This window comes from Neovison vison, chromosome 4 (genome assembly GCF_020171115.1).
Source record: "Neovison vison isolate M4711 chromosome 4, ASM_NN_V1, whole genome shotgun sequence".
Classification (NCBI taxonomy): Eukaryota; Metazoa; Chordata; class Mammalia; order Carnivora; family Mustelidae; genus Neogale; species Neogale vison.
Window position 1 is genome coordinate 186,572,980 of NC_058094.1, and position 14,627 is coordinate 186,587,606.

The window sequence follows — 14,627 nt, forward strand, 5'->3', positions numbered from 1 at the left end:
GTGTCTCCGACACCCGAGTTGAAAAGATTTGCCCAAAGTGATGCTCTGGGTCAGGTCTAGGGCTGCCTTATTGCACAACTCCAGGGGGTCCGATTCATACCATATCCTACACAGTCAGCCCTGATCAGGGGTAATACCAGGATGCAGATCCATGCTTCTGACATTGTCCAGAGCCCCTTCTGATCCACGACAAGTGCCTCTGGGTTCCACTGAATCTGCATTTACACGGGGACGCTATGAACTCAAAGCATTTATCCCTCTGCTCACGAAACATTGTCCTTGTCTCTCTGTCCCTTTAGGATAGGGTTTCTCAGCAGCAGCACACCTGGGCCACAGGAGTAGGCTGTTCTGTGCATAGTAGGATGTTTAGCTGCATTCCTGGACTCGACCACTAGGTGTCAGTAGCACTTCCCCAGTCGAGATCATCAAAAATGTCCTCTGGACCTCCGACGATGATAAATATTCCCTAGGAGCAAAACTGCCCTCAGTTGAGAACCATTGCTTTAGGATGGAGGCTGGGTTCAGGTTTTTTTATTCATAGCGGGGATTCACAATTTGACCACTTGGTCATTAGTAATAGTCACTGCTGCCCATCACGTAATTACTGTGTTCTAAGCACCATATTGGCTATAGACATTAAAATATACATTAGTTATCTTTTCCAATACTAACTCTCTGATGGTAAAATAATTCCCATTTTGTGGAATTTGGAAACAAAATGAGTTTAAACAATTTGCAGAAAGCTACTGAGTGTCTGGGGCAATCCCTAAGCCAGGATACTTCAGAGTTCAAACCCAGAGAAACTTTTCCCCAAGACTCTTGCTGTTTTTTGACTAACCCCTTATCCAGAATTCCTTCAAATGCAGTTATCTTAAATTTGCCTAAGGATGAGAAAAACCTAAACAATAATTTTAATAAAAAGGAAAAACTAAACCAGATTCTCAAGCCCAACTAAGCACTGGTGAGCCAGGATTTCCTGAAGGGCCTGGATATTTGACAAGTGCCCCCCAGGTGATTCTGATCTTCAGGCAGGCTTGGAAAACTGCGCGTGAAAGAAATTTCCTTTTTCTTGTCTCACTGTTGGAAAATATGGCACTCCACTTTCTAGGATACTCTTTCCAGGATATCCATTTATCCATTTTCCAGGATACTCTTGTGAACCTGGAAGATCAAACGTAATGTTGCCTATGTGAGCGCTTGAAAACTTGCAAAGCACTGAATGACTGAAGCTTCCAGTGTTATTATTTGTAGAAACATTCCCTAGTACCAGGTGATTTCATAGAAATGCTTGGTGCACTTCTTCTTCTTCTTCTTTTTTTTTAATCACCTACGATGATCCTTTAAATGTCTGCAGTTTTCTTGAGGCTGGCACCTTTTCATTCCCTTGGTATGTTCTTTGCAGGTGCTGAATGAGATGGGAACTTCTGGGAGCCTTGCACAGTGGAACAGTAACACTACAAGCCCTCTAGACAGGGAATTAGTTTCTCTGTGTGCTTGATGAAATGCCCAATATGTCAGGTAAAGGGAGAAACCATCCATGTCTCTCCTAATCGTGAGTCACAAACAGTAGCAGGTGGAGACATATAAAATACCTGTTTGCAGTTTCCCCAACCCTTTAGGCGACATCATGGACCACCGTGGGTGCTTAGGGTCTGAGTCAACCTCCCACTGGCTCCCTATTCATTGAAGTTGTGTTCCTGAAACCATTTTCCATGCCGCAGCCATCAAATTACCTCACTTGACTCACAGTTCCATTTGTGGAAATAATATTCAACTTCCGTAAGTTTTGTGTTCTAAAACTCAACCCCTTCCCTCGTTCCCATTCCCAAGGAAAACATCAGAGACACTAGCTGGAAGATCTAGTCTAAGTCCAGATCAGCTTCCAAATTGTGCCCTACTCTTCCGCACCAGCAGAACATCTTGGGACTCAGAGAACCCTCTCTGGGATTTATTGTAGAAATCTACTTGGGATGCTCCTCTGTGAGTGACTTGGGAACTCACTGTCAGGGCTTTTCAATCCTGGCTACACACTGGGATCGTCTGGGGAGTTGTAAAGAACATATGCTGATACCCAGGCACTTCTCCCCAGAAATGCTGTTTAGTGGGTTTGGAGTGGGGCTCAGGCATGGGCATTTCTCAGGCTCCCCATGGAGCCTGCTCTGTGGCCATGAGTGAGAAACACACACTCAGTGAATACCTAACAATGGTATTTCAGTCGTCAGGGCAAGCGCTCTTGCTTCTGAACAACCAAGGTTCTTGATGCTTGATCCTCATAGATTATGTGAATCTTTTACATGGTTTCTTTTCATTTTTATTTAGGTTTCCGGGAAACTCAGATCCAATTTATGACATAATGCTGGGAACTGGGGAGGGGGGGTTGCAATTCAGCCTGCATGACCACACACTAACATTTACCATGGTTTACTCCATCTATGCTAGCTCCTTTCTGTCCCTGATTTTATTCTGCTTTCTTAAAGTTTTTTTTAAATTGATGACGTTGATGTGATTTTAGAATTCCAAAATATTTTATAAATGAAGTAGGTAAAATGAAACCATGAGTAAACAACTACATCAGGGCTGACATTGCCAAGTTTCATTTTCCTCATCTCTAAAAATTCAGAAACATTCATTTCAGGATACAATTGTGAGAATCGAGTCAGAGTTCACATGTACAAGTGCTTAGCAAACTGCTGTGTGATACAGTGTTTATTATTAGTTCATATTCGAAAGAAAGGGGTGTGTGTTTGTGTGCGTGTAGAGTCGCTAATATGTCATCTTTGGAAGATAAGCATTTTAAGGTCACAGATCACATTGTCCTTGACCCACAGCATGTGAATGTTCAAAGAATAAACAACCCAATCAGTCAGCTCGGGGCAGAAATGTCATCACTGCAGCCCGTGTGACTGGAAGTATCTTTTGACAAACGCATAGCTCTCAGATATTTCAAATTAATGTCCTTGGTTGGTTCAGCTAAAGGGCAATGAAACCAATTCATCAAGTGTCTGGAGCAGAGGACACTGATGGAAGTGACAACCGACCTTGGGGCAGATACACACACCTAAGACTCAGGACCGAGAGTTTAGCAGTAAACCCCAGTGATACGCAGCTTGATGTCGAACAAATCATTTCCCTTCTGCAAAACAGGGTGAGCACCGTCAAGCCTGCCGGGAAAGGGTATTTTAAGAGCCCTTGAGATTGAGCGTCATCATTAGTAATGGGGCAACAGCAGGAATGTTGTTACAAGCCAGCAGACAGATCCCACGGGCAGGGGCGGTGCTGAAAGACGGAAGTAGGAAAAGTGTTCATCACCCTACTGGGCATTTTCAATCCCCTTCTTTTAGCATTTTGCAATGTCTGCCTTTGAGATACCCACAACCTCTGATCTCTACGGCTCAGCACATCTTCTAACACCTCTGTGTTCCACTTGGGGTGCAGCAGAAGGCAACAAGACACTGCCTGCTGTCTTGGGACAAGTCCCCAGTTCTGCCTCTTCCCATCCTTGACACAAGAGCATTAAGAGAAGCCCACGTTCTGCTCAGGGCTGGGGCATCACTGAAGGAGTCTGGGGGGCTTCAAACCCAGCCATACTTCCCCAAGGGTCATTTTCCAATAGTATATCAATTAGCACCGCATATTCTTTTTTTCCTGCCCCATATACCCACTGAGATACCGTGCCTGCTTTATAACCAGATCTCTGTTCATCACAGAGAACAATGACTAAAACTACAAGAGCTATTCACAAGCAACACTACATGCTCTTTAGATATAGCTGTTTTAATAGGTGAACATGCTTTGGAACTGGGCCAGCAAATGACAAGTCAAGCGAATGTTCACAAGCTTTGACTCTGTAGCTGTACATCTATGAATTCATCCAATGGAGATATTCAGAAATGCGACAGAGCCTTATATACAAAGAACTTCCCTGCTATATTATTTACCGTGGCAAAATAAATAAGTAAATAAACATGAAATATGTGTGACTTAATTGTCCAACAGCAGAGAGTTGGTTAAGCAAACTGTGCTAGAGCCAAGTCAATTATTATTTTGCTACTGAAATTATATTAATAAAGAGGGTGTTTTTTTTAATGGGACAGTGCTTATAACCCAATGTTATGTGAACAAACCAAAACACAAAAATAAATATACAGCACTGTATGGCCTCTGCAAAGCAGAAACCGTACGGAAATGAGGAAAGAACTGACAGTGAATGATTGTTGGATAGGGTATTACAGGTGAATTTAATTTTATTATAGTTTTCTGTTTTTAAACATGAGTAAGTTCTGTTTCAGGTTTCAGAAAAAGAATTTTTAAAAATATGTTTCAATGCATGGCAAACACAGCCCCTTTGGAGAGCCGTCACCGCCCTCTTTGTGAGGGTAATATTCCAGTGGGGTTCTATACAGGAACAGCATAGGGAGGTGGCTGGGCAGGGGGTGCTATCTGTGTCAGATGCATCCTCTCTGCTGGACAAGTCCCTCTTCGTGGCCCGTGAGAAGGAGGCAGGCTGGGTGCCATCCTGGATGTGAATCACTAGTACACCCACAAACAGGGGTAATGACTATTCCCTAGTCAGAGCCCTCATGTCCACTGCTGGAGAGAAATAAAATACTGCCAGGTAGGCCCTTCAAGAGAGAAAGAAAGATGAAAAGCCCGGAATTTGAAAACTGGCATCACAGGATTGTCAAACCATGTCATTGTACCCAGAAGAAAACGAAACATATGGAGGCCAGCTTCATTCCATGCATGCTGACACTTCTTAAGCCCTGAGGAGCTTTTCATAACCCACCCACCTCGTCCCTCAGAAAAGATGACATGAGTCAAGTTTTACTGGGTAGCTTCTAGGGTGCAGGCAAAGGCACGTGGTATGGGTATTACATGGCGTTCGGAGGAATACAAAAGAGACAGATGGTTGAGTGAGCTCTTGGGCAGCCCCATATCTGGGACAGAACACAGACAACAGCAGAAAACATGCAAAGAAAGGAAAAAACGGCATTTGATTTTTCAAATTCCAACCAAGAGATTAACTCATTTGTTTTTATTTGGTAATCAGAAGAACATACAGGTACTTATTCATCACTAGATGATGGGGGAAATTATACATCGACAGACTGTCAGCCTCATCTGTGCAATAAAGATTTACAAGAAACACATCTTGAGTTTATTGAGAGCAGTTTAGCATTTCTGTTTTACATGAATCTTGAGGAATAATTTTTGCATTTCGAGGTGTGATGCTATGGTATTTGAATAGTTTGTTTTCATACAAACCAGAATCATAGGGAACAAAACACTCTTCTTCAGAATGGATGGCCATTCTCTTGCCCTGTGATATACAAATGCAAATTGCAACCTGCTTTTTATCTGCTAGAGAGCTACTTTACATCATGGAAGTACATCCTCTCACCGCTATAGAAACAAACATAAGTACATTTTACCATCTTCCCTCTTGGAGGAGCATTCTTAGAACACATCCAGAAATCTCCTCCTTATCCCTCAAAGAAGTACTTATTTGGCATGATTTGGACTGAGTTTGGGGGTTTTGGTTCTGCTTGCCTCCCTCTTTTGAGTCTTGTTAAACATTCCCGGTATTAGTCCAGACACCTCTCACAAATCCAGCGGAACAGCAACAAAGTCTAAGGCTGAGATGAGTTGAGTTATCCATTCACACAGGTCCAGCGCCCATGCCAGGAGAGGGGCTACAGACCCCTGGTGAGCACCGGCCATTCTTGTGCTCTCTACTGAGGGAAGGTGAGGGAAGGTGAAGCCTCAGAGTGACTCATCTTGCTTTGGGTAACTGATCTCCCATGAGGATTTTCTTTTTCCTGCTTCCTTTCCTCAATCTTTTCCCTCCTCCACAGCTACCTATCCCATCCTTGGTACCTGACATTTCCTCATGTTAATTCCACTGGAAGAAGATGCTTCTCTTTCCCCCATTATTTTGTGTTTCCTTGTGCTAAAATGATTCCACAGGCAGAATGGCTTGCCTGGACAGAGGCGAAAGAAGGAGTTATGAAAGTAGAAAATGGGAGAAGAAAAGAAGGGAAAGGTAAAAGAAAAGTATGAAAAAGGAGAAGACTCTTAAATTAGGTAGGGGGAGGAAGCAGGCTGTACAGTGGGCACCAGAGCCGATAAAAACCCAACTGAGCTCTACAAATGAAAATAGCAAATATTTTTTAAAAATTTTTTACAGCATATAAAATCGTATAAAAATATCAAAGCAAGAAATAAAGGAAAATGTATAGTCTACAGTTCTATCTCTAGAATCAGCTACTGGACGATACCTACAGCTGAAGGTTTTTACTATAAATCTATGTATATTGGTGTGTGACTCTGTCTCTATACCATCATACATATACCCACTCAAAGACAAGGACACAAGTATACAAATACCTACCCCAAGATAGATCATGACAAAGAAGCAAAGACTCTACAATAACGTGCCTCCAGGGCAATCTACTTAAAAGCCAATCTATAGCTATTGGGTTTTAATGAGCTTTATTTTAAATGAATTACCCTGCACCATAACCTGGCAGAGAAATTCTTCTGCAGGTTAAAAAGGCCGCTCCCATGAAAATACATGGGTTCTGTGATCATGGCTGAAGCCGACCAAAGGTGGGAGCCTCCATGAGGGCACCCCCTGGCCTGCTCCAGCCAGCATGTATCTCCAGAGATGCATGCTCTTCCCAAAGGAGGTTGAATAAGTGTGCCCCTAGGGTGTTGAAAGGACCCACACACCTCCCCCTGCTTCTCCTGGCTCAGTGGATAGCAATCTACGCTGGGTCCAAGTTCATTGAGGGAAGCCAGCCATGGCCAGTGTGGATCTACTTCTACCTGGGGAACAGGATCCAGCATAAATGTAAATTCATCTCAAATACATCTACAATATCTTAATGAAAAATGGGAGAGGTGAGGGCAGATTAGTTAAAAGAACCAGAAAGTAATAATGTTTAAATGGATTTCCATGAATTTTTCAGTCTTGGTCTCCAACGGTACCCACCCTTGTTTAATGTAAAAACAAGGTGTTCTTTCAATGAAACAATCCTTGACGACTGCAGACTTTCCTAGAGAAGTATGCAGTCTTTTACAAATGTCGAGAACATCAAAAGGACTACTTCACATCTTTTTCTAACCTCTCCGAACCCAAATTAACTGAAATCTGTCAAATGTTCTAGGCGGCTCTGCCACCATTCTAATCTACTCTCACCCCAAAGCTCAGGGTCTTTGACGAGAGGAAGTCTTAACTGAAATCTGTTCTTGGCAGGTAATGCGTCCCCGGTTCTCAGAGGGATGTTTCATAGAAATATTGTGCCATTCATTACAATTTTTTTTTAAGTTCACTTTCTAAGTGATAATGAGGTCTTTAATGCTGGAGCAATATTGATGAATCATAAGTATTACTTTCCATTTATTCACACATAAGATCTAATATAACATCATTATTGCACCATTATGTTATTTAATGTCCAATTTTCTGTGGTTCAGTGCTGTACCAACCATAAGATCAGCAGAGCAAAATTGGGCCATGATTCCCCACGCTGCACATACAGGATCTCCTATTTGCTGCAAGACAGTCCACTTTGGATTTTAACTATTTCAACTTGGATTACAAATAAGTTCACGGGTATTTCATATAGATTGGTGTCATCATCCCTTTTGGAAGAACAATTTCAGATAAATCCTGTTTTGTTCTGTTTTTATTTTATTTTTCTTAAATCTGAAAGCCATAGAGAAAATTTTATTTTATTTCTATTTTTTTCATAAACTTGCTCTGACAATTTCCCCCAAACCACCTGCAATTTCTATCCCTTATGATAAGCTACTCATGTCACTAGGGTATGTCTGCATATCCTTGGAAAGTAAGCCTTTAGCAATATGCTTGGCATAGAGGAGGTGCTGGGCTTTGTTGGCACTCACAGGTGCATAGTGGAACATAGCTAGACAGTTGTGCACCTGCTTCCTGAATGCTGACTGTCTCTGGGCCGTGTTCGGTGGTGGTTGGGGTAGGGGAGCAGCACAGAAGCTCCTCTTGGGATGTGTGGGGATCTCAGAATCAGAACAACGTTTCCAACTGGAATATCTTTTATTGGGGACATAATACTGCATACATAGACTTTAATCTTAGAATCTCTCATTATGAGAAAAAGACTGACTGCTTTTTTTCTTTTGTTTTTCCCTATAGCCCACAGAGGGCATTATGAAGTCATGTTTATCATGTCTCTGCTCAACGGTGAAGAATAGAAGAAAATATATATTCTTTCTCTCTATCTCTCTATCTATTTATCTATCATCTATCTAAAGAAAAGTGATCCATCACAGAAGTGATACAAAAAGACCAGTATTCTTACTCCCAAAATATGGATTAGGATTACAAAATTGGTCTCCATCTGTTCGTCTGCCTTCTGCCTCATATCCCATCATAATGTTGCTCTTGACTTGTTCACTCTCCAAATTTACTAAAGGCATGGTTCTAGGTGGAAAATACAATACAGTGGCTTTAGTTCCGCAAATGAAATAAACAGCCATGCTAGATTCTTCTTTGGCTCTCCGATGTGTAGATACTATTTTACTGTTTAAGTGTAACAGGCCTTTAATGGGATCCTGTCAGATGTTTTCAATAGTTTTGAAAAGCTCCAAGAATGAAATGGGTAATGGAAGAAAATCCATTTAAATTTAATGGGCTAGAAATGAATCTCTTGCCTGCTGCTGTAAGTTATTAGGGCTCATAACCCAAGAAAGGTTGGCATGAATAAAAGATGGAATGAAGACCTCCCAATGGATCGGTCGTTATGTCTCAAAACTTAGCACAACCAAAAAACCTGGATGTGGAGCTCTTTGGTGACATAGGGTCTCCCAAACTTCAAGCTCAACTTCCTTTGGAAAGTGTTGCCCCCAGGGACAGGTAGAAACTGTGGTTTGTCTATGGTGGAAACGTCCCTTTACTGCTGATCAATTCTTAATTCAGGTGTATAAGCCCTTGCTTTCTGCCTGACAGTGTAATACTGAGTAAGATGCCAGACTCCAAAAAAGGGAATAATGTGTATCCCATATCGCTGCTCCTTTGGAAGCTGTTTCAAGAGAACAGAAAGACCACAGAAAGTGCACCAGAGCTTTGGAAATATTGTTCTTCCAGTCAATACTGACTGGGGATCATAATGTCAATGTTTTATCAACTCCAGTATTAATTAATATTACAATAATACGTCGGTTTATATTTTCAAAAAGTTGATAATTTTGCAGTTTTACTCAATGCCCCTTCAAAATAATTTTTAAGGATTTAAAGATGAGTTACATGGAGTTTTGCTTCTCCACAATGAGAATTCCAAGCAGAGTTCTATACTGAATGAAACTCTCTCCCCATTCTTTTTCAGCTAATTAGTGACTTAAAGCAAATGGAAAACATTACCATGTCTTTATTGTTGCTAGAAAAAATGGCTATATTCCTGTTTCTTTTTCAGATCTTGTTTAGTCTCACTTGTTGAGTATAAAAGGGAAGTTGTAAGCTTTCTATTTTGACCGGCTGCAAAGCTCTACATACAAAAAGTACAGAACAGAAATGAGGTAAAAAGTTCAGGTTCGAAGATGAAAAACTGGACATGCCCTGGTTGTATTTTCTTCCTATACAAAACCATAACACCTCAAAGAGCATAGTTTGCATCCCAATATCTCATGGATACTTTTTTCAACCAGCACAGTCTTTGGAGATTTCTGAACTCATTGCCAGTATTTAAATATTTGGAGAGGGTTTATATAAAATCCCAGGTATCTAGGACCACCTTTCCTACATAGCACTAATCCTGTTGCTGACTAGTAACTGCCCTGTTTCCATAAGACATAACTCAATATACAGAAAGCTCCAATTCCTCACAGTCCCTACTGCTCCTTACTGCCTCACTGGTACCAACTGCCATTGATCACAGTAACTCTGATATTACATGGCTTGCTTTACTCATTTGCTCAACCTATTAGGCCAGTGGTTTGAATTTGTGACCACATTATTTATTGTGGTCACTGTTACAAAAGCAGAGGGAGCAACAGAAAAATATGTGTTATTACAAGGCAAAATGTAAAGCTGACCAGAGAACTGTGTTTAAATATCAGTACAAACTGGGCATTTGATGCAAGAGTTCTTCAGCTCTTTCTGTTGGGGAATATTTCAATGGGGGCAAGAGGCCCTGTAGACTACATACACAGTCCCCTTTCTGTCTGAAGAAATAGCAACGTTTTGCTTTAGTAATAAGAAGATTTTTAAAATGTTTGTTTTGGTGTTTTTAACATAGAAATTAAATCTGCAATGGGGAATACACCCAAGCCTACCATCTAGCTTTCTCTCTCTCTTCCTATGATTAGCCCCCACTCCATCGCCAGCAGAGTCATGGGGTTTCCCCTTGGGAAGGACTCAAAGATTCCTTTGGGAACCATAACCACCTTTTAAGAATCAGTTTTATCCAAATCACACCATTTAGACTCATAAAATTACCCTTTACTTAGATTCCACTGGATCCCATTTTTGACTTGAATTCAGGGGGTGGATCTTTATTCTCTTTCCATGCTACATCCACAATGCTTTCTTTTGGCTTGTGCTGTTAATTATCTCCTCTGTGTTATTTTGAAAGACTCACCAAAATGAGAAGAGTTATTTGACATATCTCCCTGATACTAATTCCCTTAGCACTTCCCTGAATAGAAAGAAGAGTGATTAAGTGAAACCATAAATATCCAAAAGAGGACCGCCGAGTGGTAAGAATTTCAGTAACCATTTAGTCATGGATGCTACCCAATGAAAACAATGTGTCTCCCACCTAAACAGTACGGTCATCAGTGGAAACATTCAGGTTTCTATTAATGAAAGCACAGATAAATTAAGCATTTACAAATAGAGTCCTATAGGATAATCTCTTTAAAAAAAAAAAAAAAGAATGTCCTATATAAATGGAAAGACAAGCATAAGAACAAATTTTAAGTCTGAAAGAAAACTGGAGAAAAAGAATGTTCCAGACTCAGGAAAGAAACAACCAGAGACTGGAGTCATCATCTTAGCTGTGATGAAGGACCAGCACGGCTGTATCCACCATCAGTAGCCAGTGAAAAAAATAACAATTTAAAGGAACGGCATCGACAGTAGTAAGATGGCAGTTACTGCGCATGTGGCTTTTTCAGGCCTCCCTCAGCATATCCAGGATGTCCATCCTCACCAGGCCAGACAGGTGCCTTGAAAGCAAGGGCATTAGCAAAGAATTCTGAGGAAGTCCCTTCACGTTTTGTTTCTGTTTGTGCAAAAAGCTCAAGTTGTTTGGTTTGCTTGGGGGAGGATTTCCCCAGAGTTCTTAGACCTCAAACCAGCTCCCAGAGAGCCATTTCTTGAAAGGAGGTGGCATGAGGGAAGGCCAAGTGTGTAGGGGGGTGGGGCTTGTTTCTGAAAGTTGGACACCTTCCCCAGATACGGGTCTTTGTGGAAGGAGAAGGAGAATGAAGAAGCTCAGCTAAAATGATGCAAGACACTGGCAGCCTCTTTTATTGTATGTGAGGTGTGTTTTACTCTTCTGAATCTGAAAAAAAGAAAAAGAAAAAGAAAAGTGTCAATGCTGCCTTTCCCCCCACCCTCCTCCACCCGCCGGGTCTGAGGAGAAAAAAATCTGAGGAACAAAAAAAGAGGGGGGAGGGGGAGGATCAGTTAAACATTTCCATACTAGTCATTGCTGTCTCCTTTGTAGCACCGTTTGCTCTGTTCATAAAGAGAAACTCTCCGTGGAGAATTTTAAACACTGGTTACATTCGAAATCTTAATAGTTACTTTCAACTTGATAATCAAACATTTGGTTCATGCAATATGGATACTAAAATACCTTATTTTGAACCAAGATGACAGCGCCTGCCAGATCGGGCCAATATGCCTCAGGGATCAGTGGGATTGGAAGAAATCGGATTCATCAAATCCCAACCATTTCCATACCAGAAGCAATGTTTTTCTCTCTTAGAATTTCTGCACACCCACCTACCCCTCAGAAGCTTCCCCAAGAAGATTTAAAGCAAGATGTATCCCAAGTGAAATCATTATTCAGATGGGTAAATCAACTGACTTCTCTTCTGGACCCAGAGTGAGGTGGCGGAGGAGGAAGACAAAGATGGAAACAGGACTAAGTTGATGGAAATAGACAGTACTGGATTTTCTTTTTCCCCCCACGTGGCATACTCTATCCCATCAAGCTCACTAGGCTTGAAAAGAATTTCTAAAAAGCCAGCAGACAAACAAAAAGCATATGTTATTGCTTCCCACGAATGTTGCAGGGTCTATAAGTTATCATGCCTTATAGTTAGAGATGGTTCCCTCCTGTGCAGGGAGAGGAGTACAGTGGCTTAGACTTTAAGGATAACACCGTTTTCCTACAGAAATATTAGGAGTCACTTGTGGATAAGCAACATTTCCTATTCAACTCGAAAGACTGGGATACTGTCCTAAATGAGAAGTAGTTGAAATTAGGCAGAGAACTAGTTGAGAAATAGGAGAGCCCTATCTGATCTTCTGAAATTACTATCAACTTTCAATTTTCCAGGAGTCATTGATACAATCGATCCTCCTGTTGTTCCTCTTTCTTCATTTTGGTTCCATGTATGTTTACCCTCCGTCAACACCTTCACCCATTTGGCAGAAGTAACAGAAAAGAGAAAAACTTCTGACCAGTTTAGTCCGATGCTGGCACCGGCAGTGAGGGAAGTCATGAGGTGTCTCTCTGGAACTTGCCAGTGAGGGAAAGGGGTGAAATAAAACCTGAAATCAAGGACTAGCAATGTCCCCCTGGTTCTGATTGTCTGCACAGTTTCGTCTGGGTGGCAGTTGCAAGGCAGGTCCCCTCCTGAGTGCTTTGGCCCCACCATTACCCATTTGAGGTCCTATGTAATGACTCCTTACAGACAGTCATCATAGCACTAACTACCCTAGAAGACGTCCTCAGCCCCTCAAATATAAAATCCAATTTTATTATGATGATACAAGTCTGAGGTTGATTGTTTAATAAATGACCCATTGGTTGGAAGGATGCTAGGAAGAGCTGACAAGGACCACTGTTATACCAGTGAGCCTCAATTAGCCAACAAGGGAAGTGATTCACATCTTTTTTCATGAAGCGTCTGTGAACGGTAGCCAGCTGTCCAGCCTGCGGGGTTCCAGAGATGGAAAGAAGTCCATCTAGGATCTTAATGGACCCCAAAGGCCCTAGAAAGAAGACCTTTTTCCTTTTCAGTCATTGCTTCTGAATGAGATGGGAAGTGACCGGCTGTGGATGTCCACTCTCCCCTCCACCGTCTTCTGGTCAAGGGTTGGAGGGAAGAGGTAAATAAAGGAAACGTGTGTCTAAGCTGCACCTATGTTCATTAAGTACAACCAACAGTAAAAGCTGCTCTGTAGCTGGGTCTGGGACCTGTATGACTTCCTAGCCTTCCCAAACACAGGTTCCCAAAAGTAGTTTCTGTTTCTAAATCTCTTAGGGCATTTGCTGTAAGGTGTCTCCCATCACAGCTACCTACAAGACGTAGATTCCTTGAGGGCAGGAGAAACATCACTTATCTTCCTCACTCTTTGCATATATTACAATGCCTGACACACTGCACATGCTCAACGAATTATTTTTTAATTGAAAGGAAGTGAATTAAATAAGTATCAAGTAGATGGGACAGATACAGAAGCATAATGATGGGTAGGAAGTCTCTCACCACCCTTTTTGAAAATCTTTTCATAGCAGGAAACAAAATTTAAGAAGAAAATCATAAACATATTTATTTTATATTTTATTCAGTAATAAGGTAGGATATGTCAAAAGCATGTATTTCCTTTGGAGAATTTGCCCCACTGTGGAGACTAACACCCCGGAGAAGGGGCACCTGTCGTACATGTGGCTTTAATGTGGTCTGTAAATCAGGCTTGCTCCCTACTCATTCCACACTTCCTCCCTCAGTTCTGGGTGTCCTATATTTGCTCTGTTGTGGTTGGGTTTTGCGTCTTAGCTTTCAGTTTAAACTAAAATTGGACAAGCATTTTAAGCTAAAATTGGATAAGACCACAAAGCATTAGGAAAATAAGTTCCTGAAGACAAGTAAGTGGCCACTCTGTATTTAACTGAGATAAAGAATCACTTTTTTTGTTCCAGGGTCTCTGAATTTCATTGATTGTAAATCTACATTGGCTTTTTGGAGGCCACAAAAAGCAGTTAAACTCAGCCACCTATTTATGATCTATAAGCAGAAATGGAAAATATCTTCACCTAACTTGGGATACTGCAAGAAAATATCTAAGGGAGTGCCATCCACCGACGCACCTGCCCCTTGACCAAAGACTTCTTGCGTCTCTCAAAGGGATAGCCGTGGAGGCTCTGAATCCTGAGGCACAGGCTGTATGAATTCACAGAACCATATTTACTCCAACGAAATGCACAACAAAAAATGTTTCAGCAACTTCATTTGAAGAATAAAGGAGGTGGAAATTGACAACAGTGTGGCCTTGTTTATTCCACTCCTCCCACGCTACTCCTCCTACAGGTAAGTGGAGATGCTGTCTGAAACCATTCGGTTTAAAGATAATTGTTTTAAGAAGAGGCTTAAATTTCGATTTAACGTGATTTGACTCTTAAAATGTGTTT

General features: G+C 41.5%; 1 protein-coding gene across 7 annotated transcripts in view; it reads right to left on the reverse strand.

The window, feature by feature from the left end:
• The window catches only part of PDE1C (phosphodiesterase 1C), a 302,827-nt gene that overhangs the window by 17,599 nt on the left and 270,601 nt on the right, over positions 1–14,627 (reverse strand). The window contains exon 17 of one of the 7 annotated variants that reach the window (XM_044246333.1): positions 10,857–11,543. The exons of the other annotated variants lie outside the window; for them this stretch is intronic. Coding sequence (XP_044102268.1) covers positions 11,530–11,543 — 14 coding nt within the window. The 3' untranslated portion in view covers positions 10,857–11,529. Of the gene's footprint in view, positions 1–10,856; positions 11,544–14,627 lie in introns of those variants that run through there. 7 annotated transcript variants of the gene reach the window in all.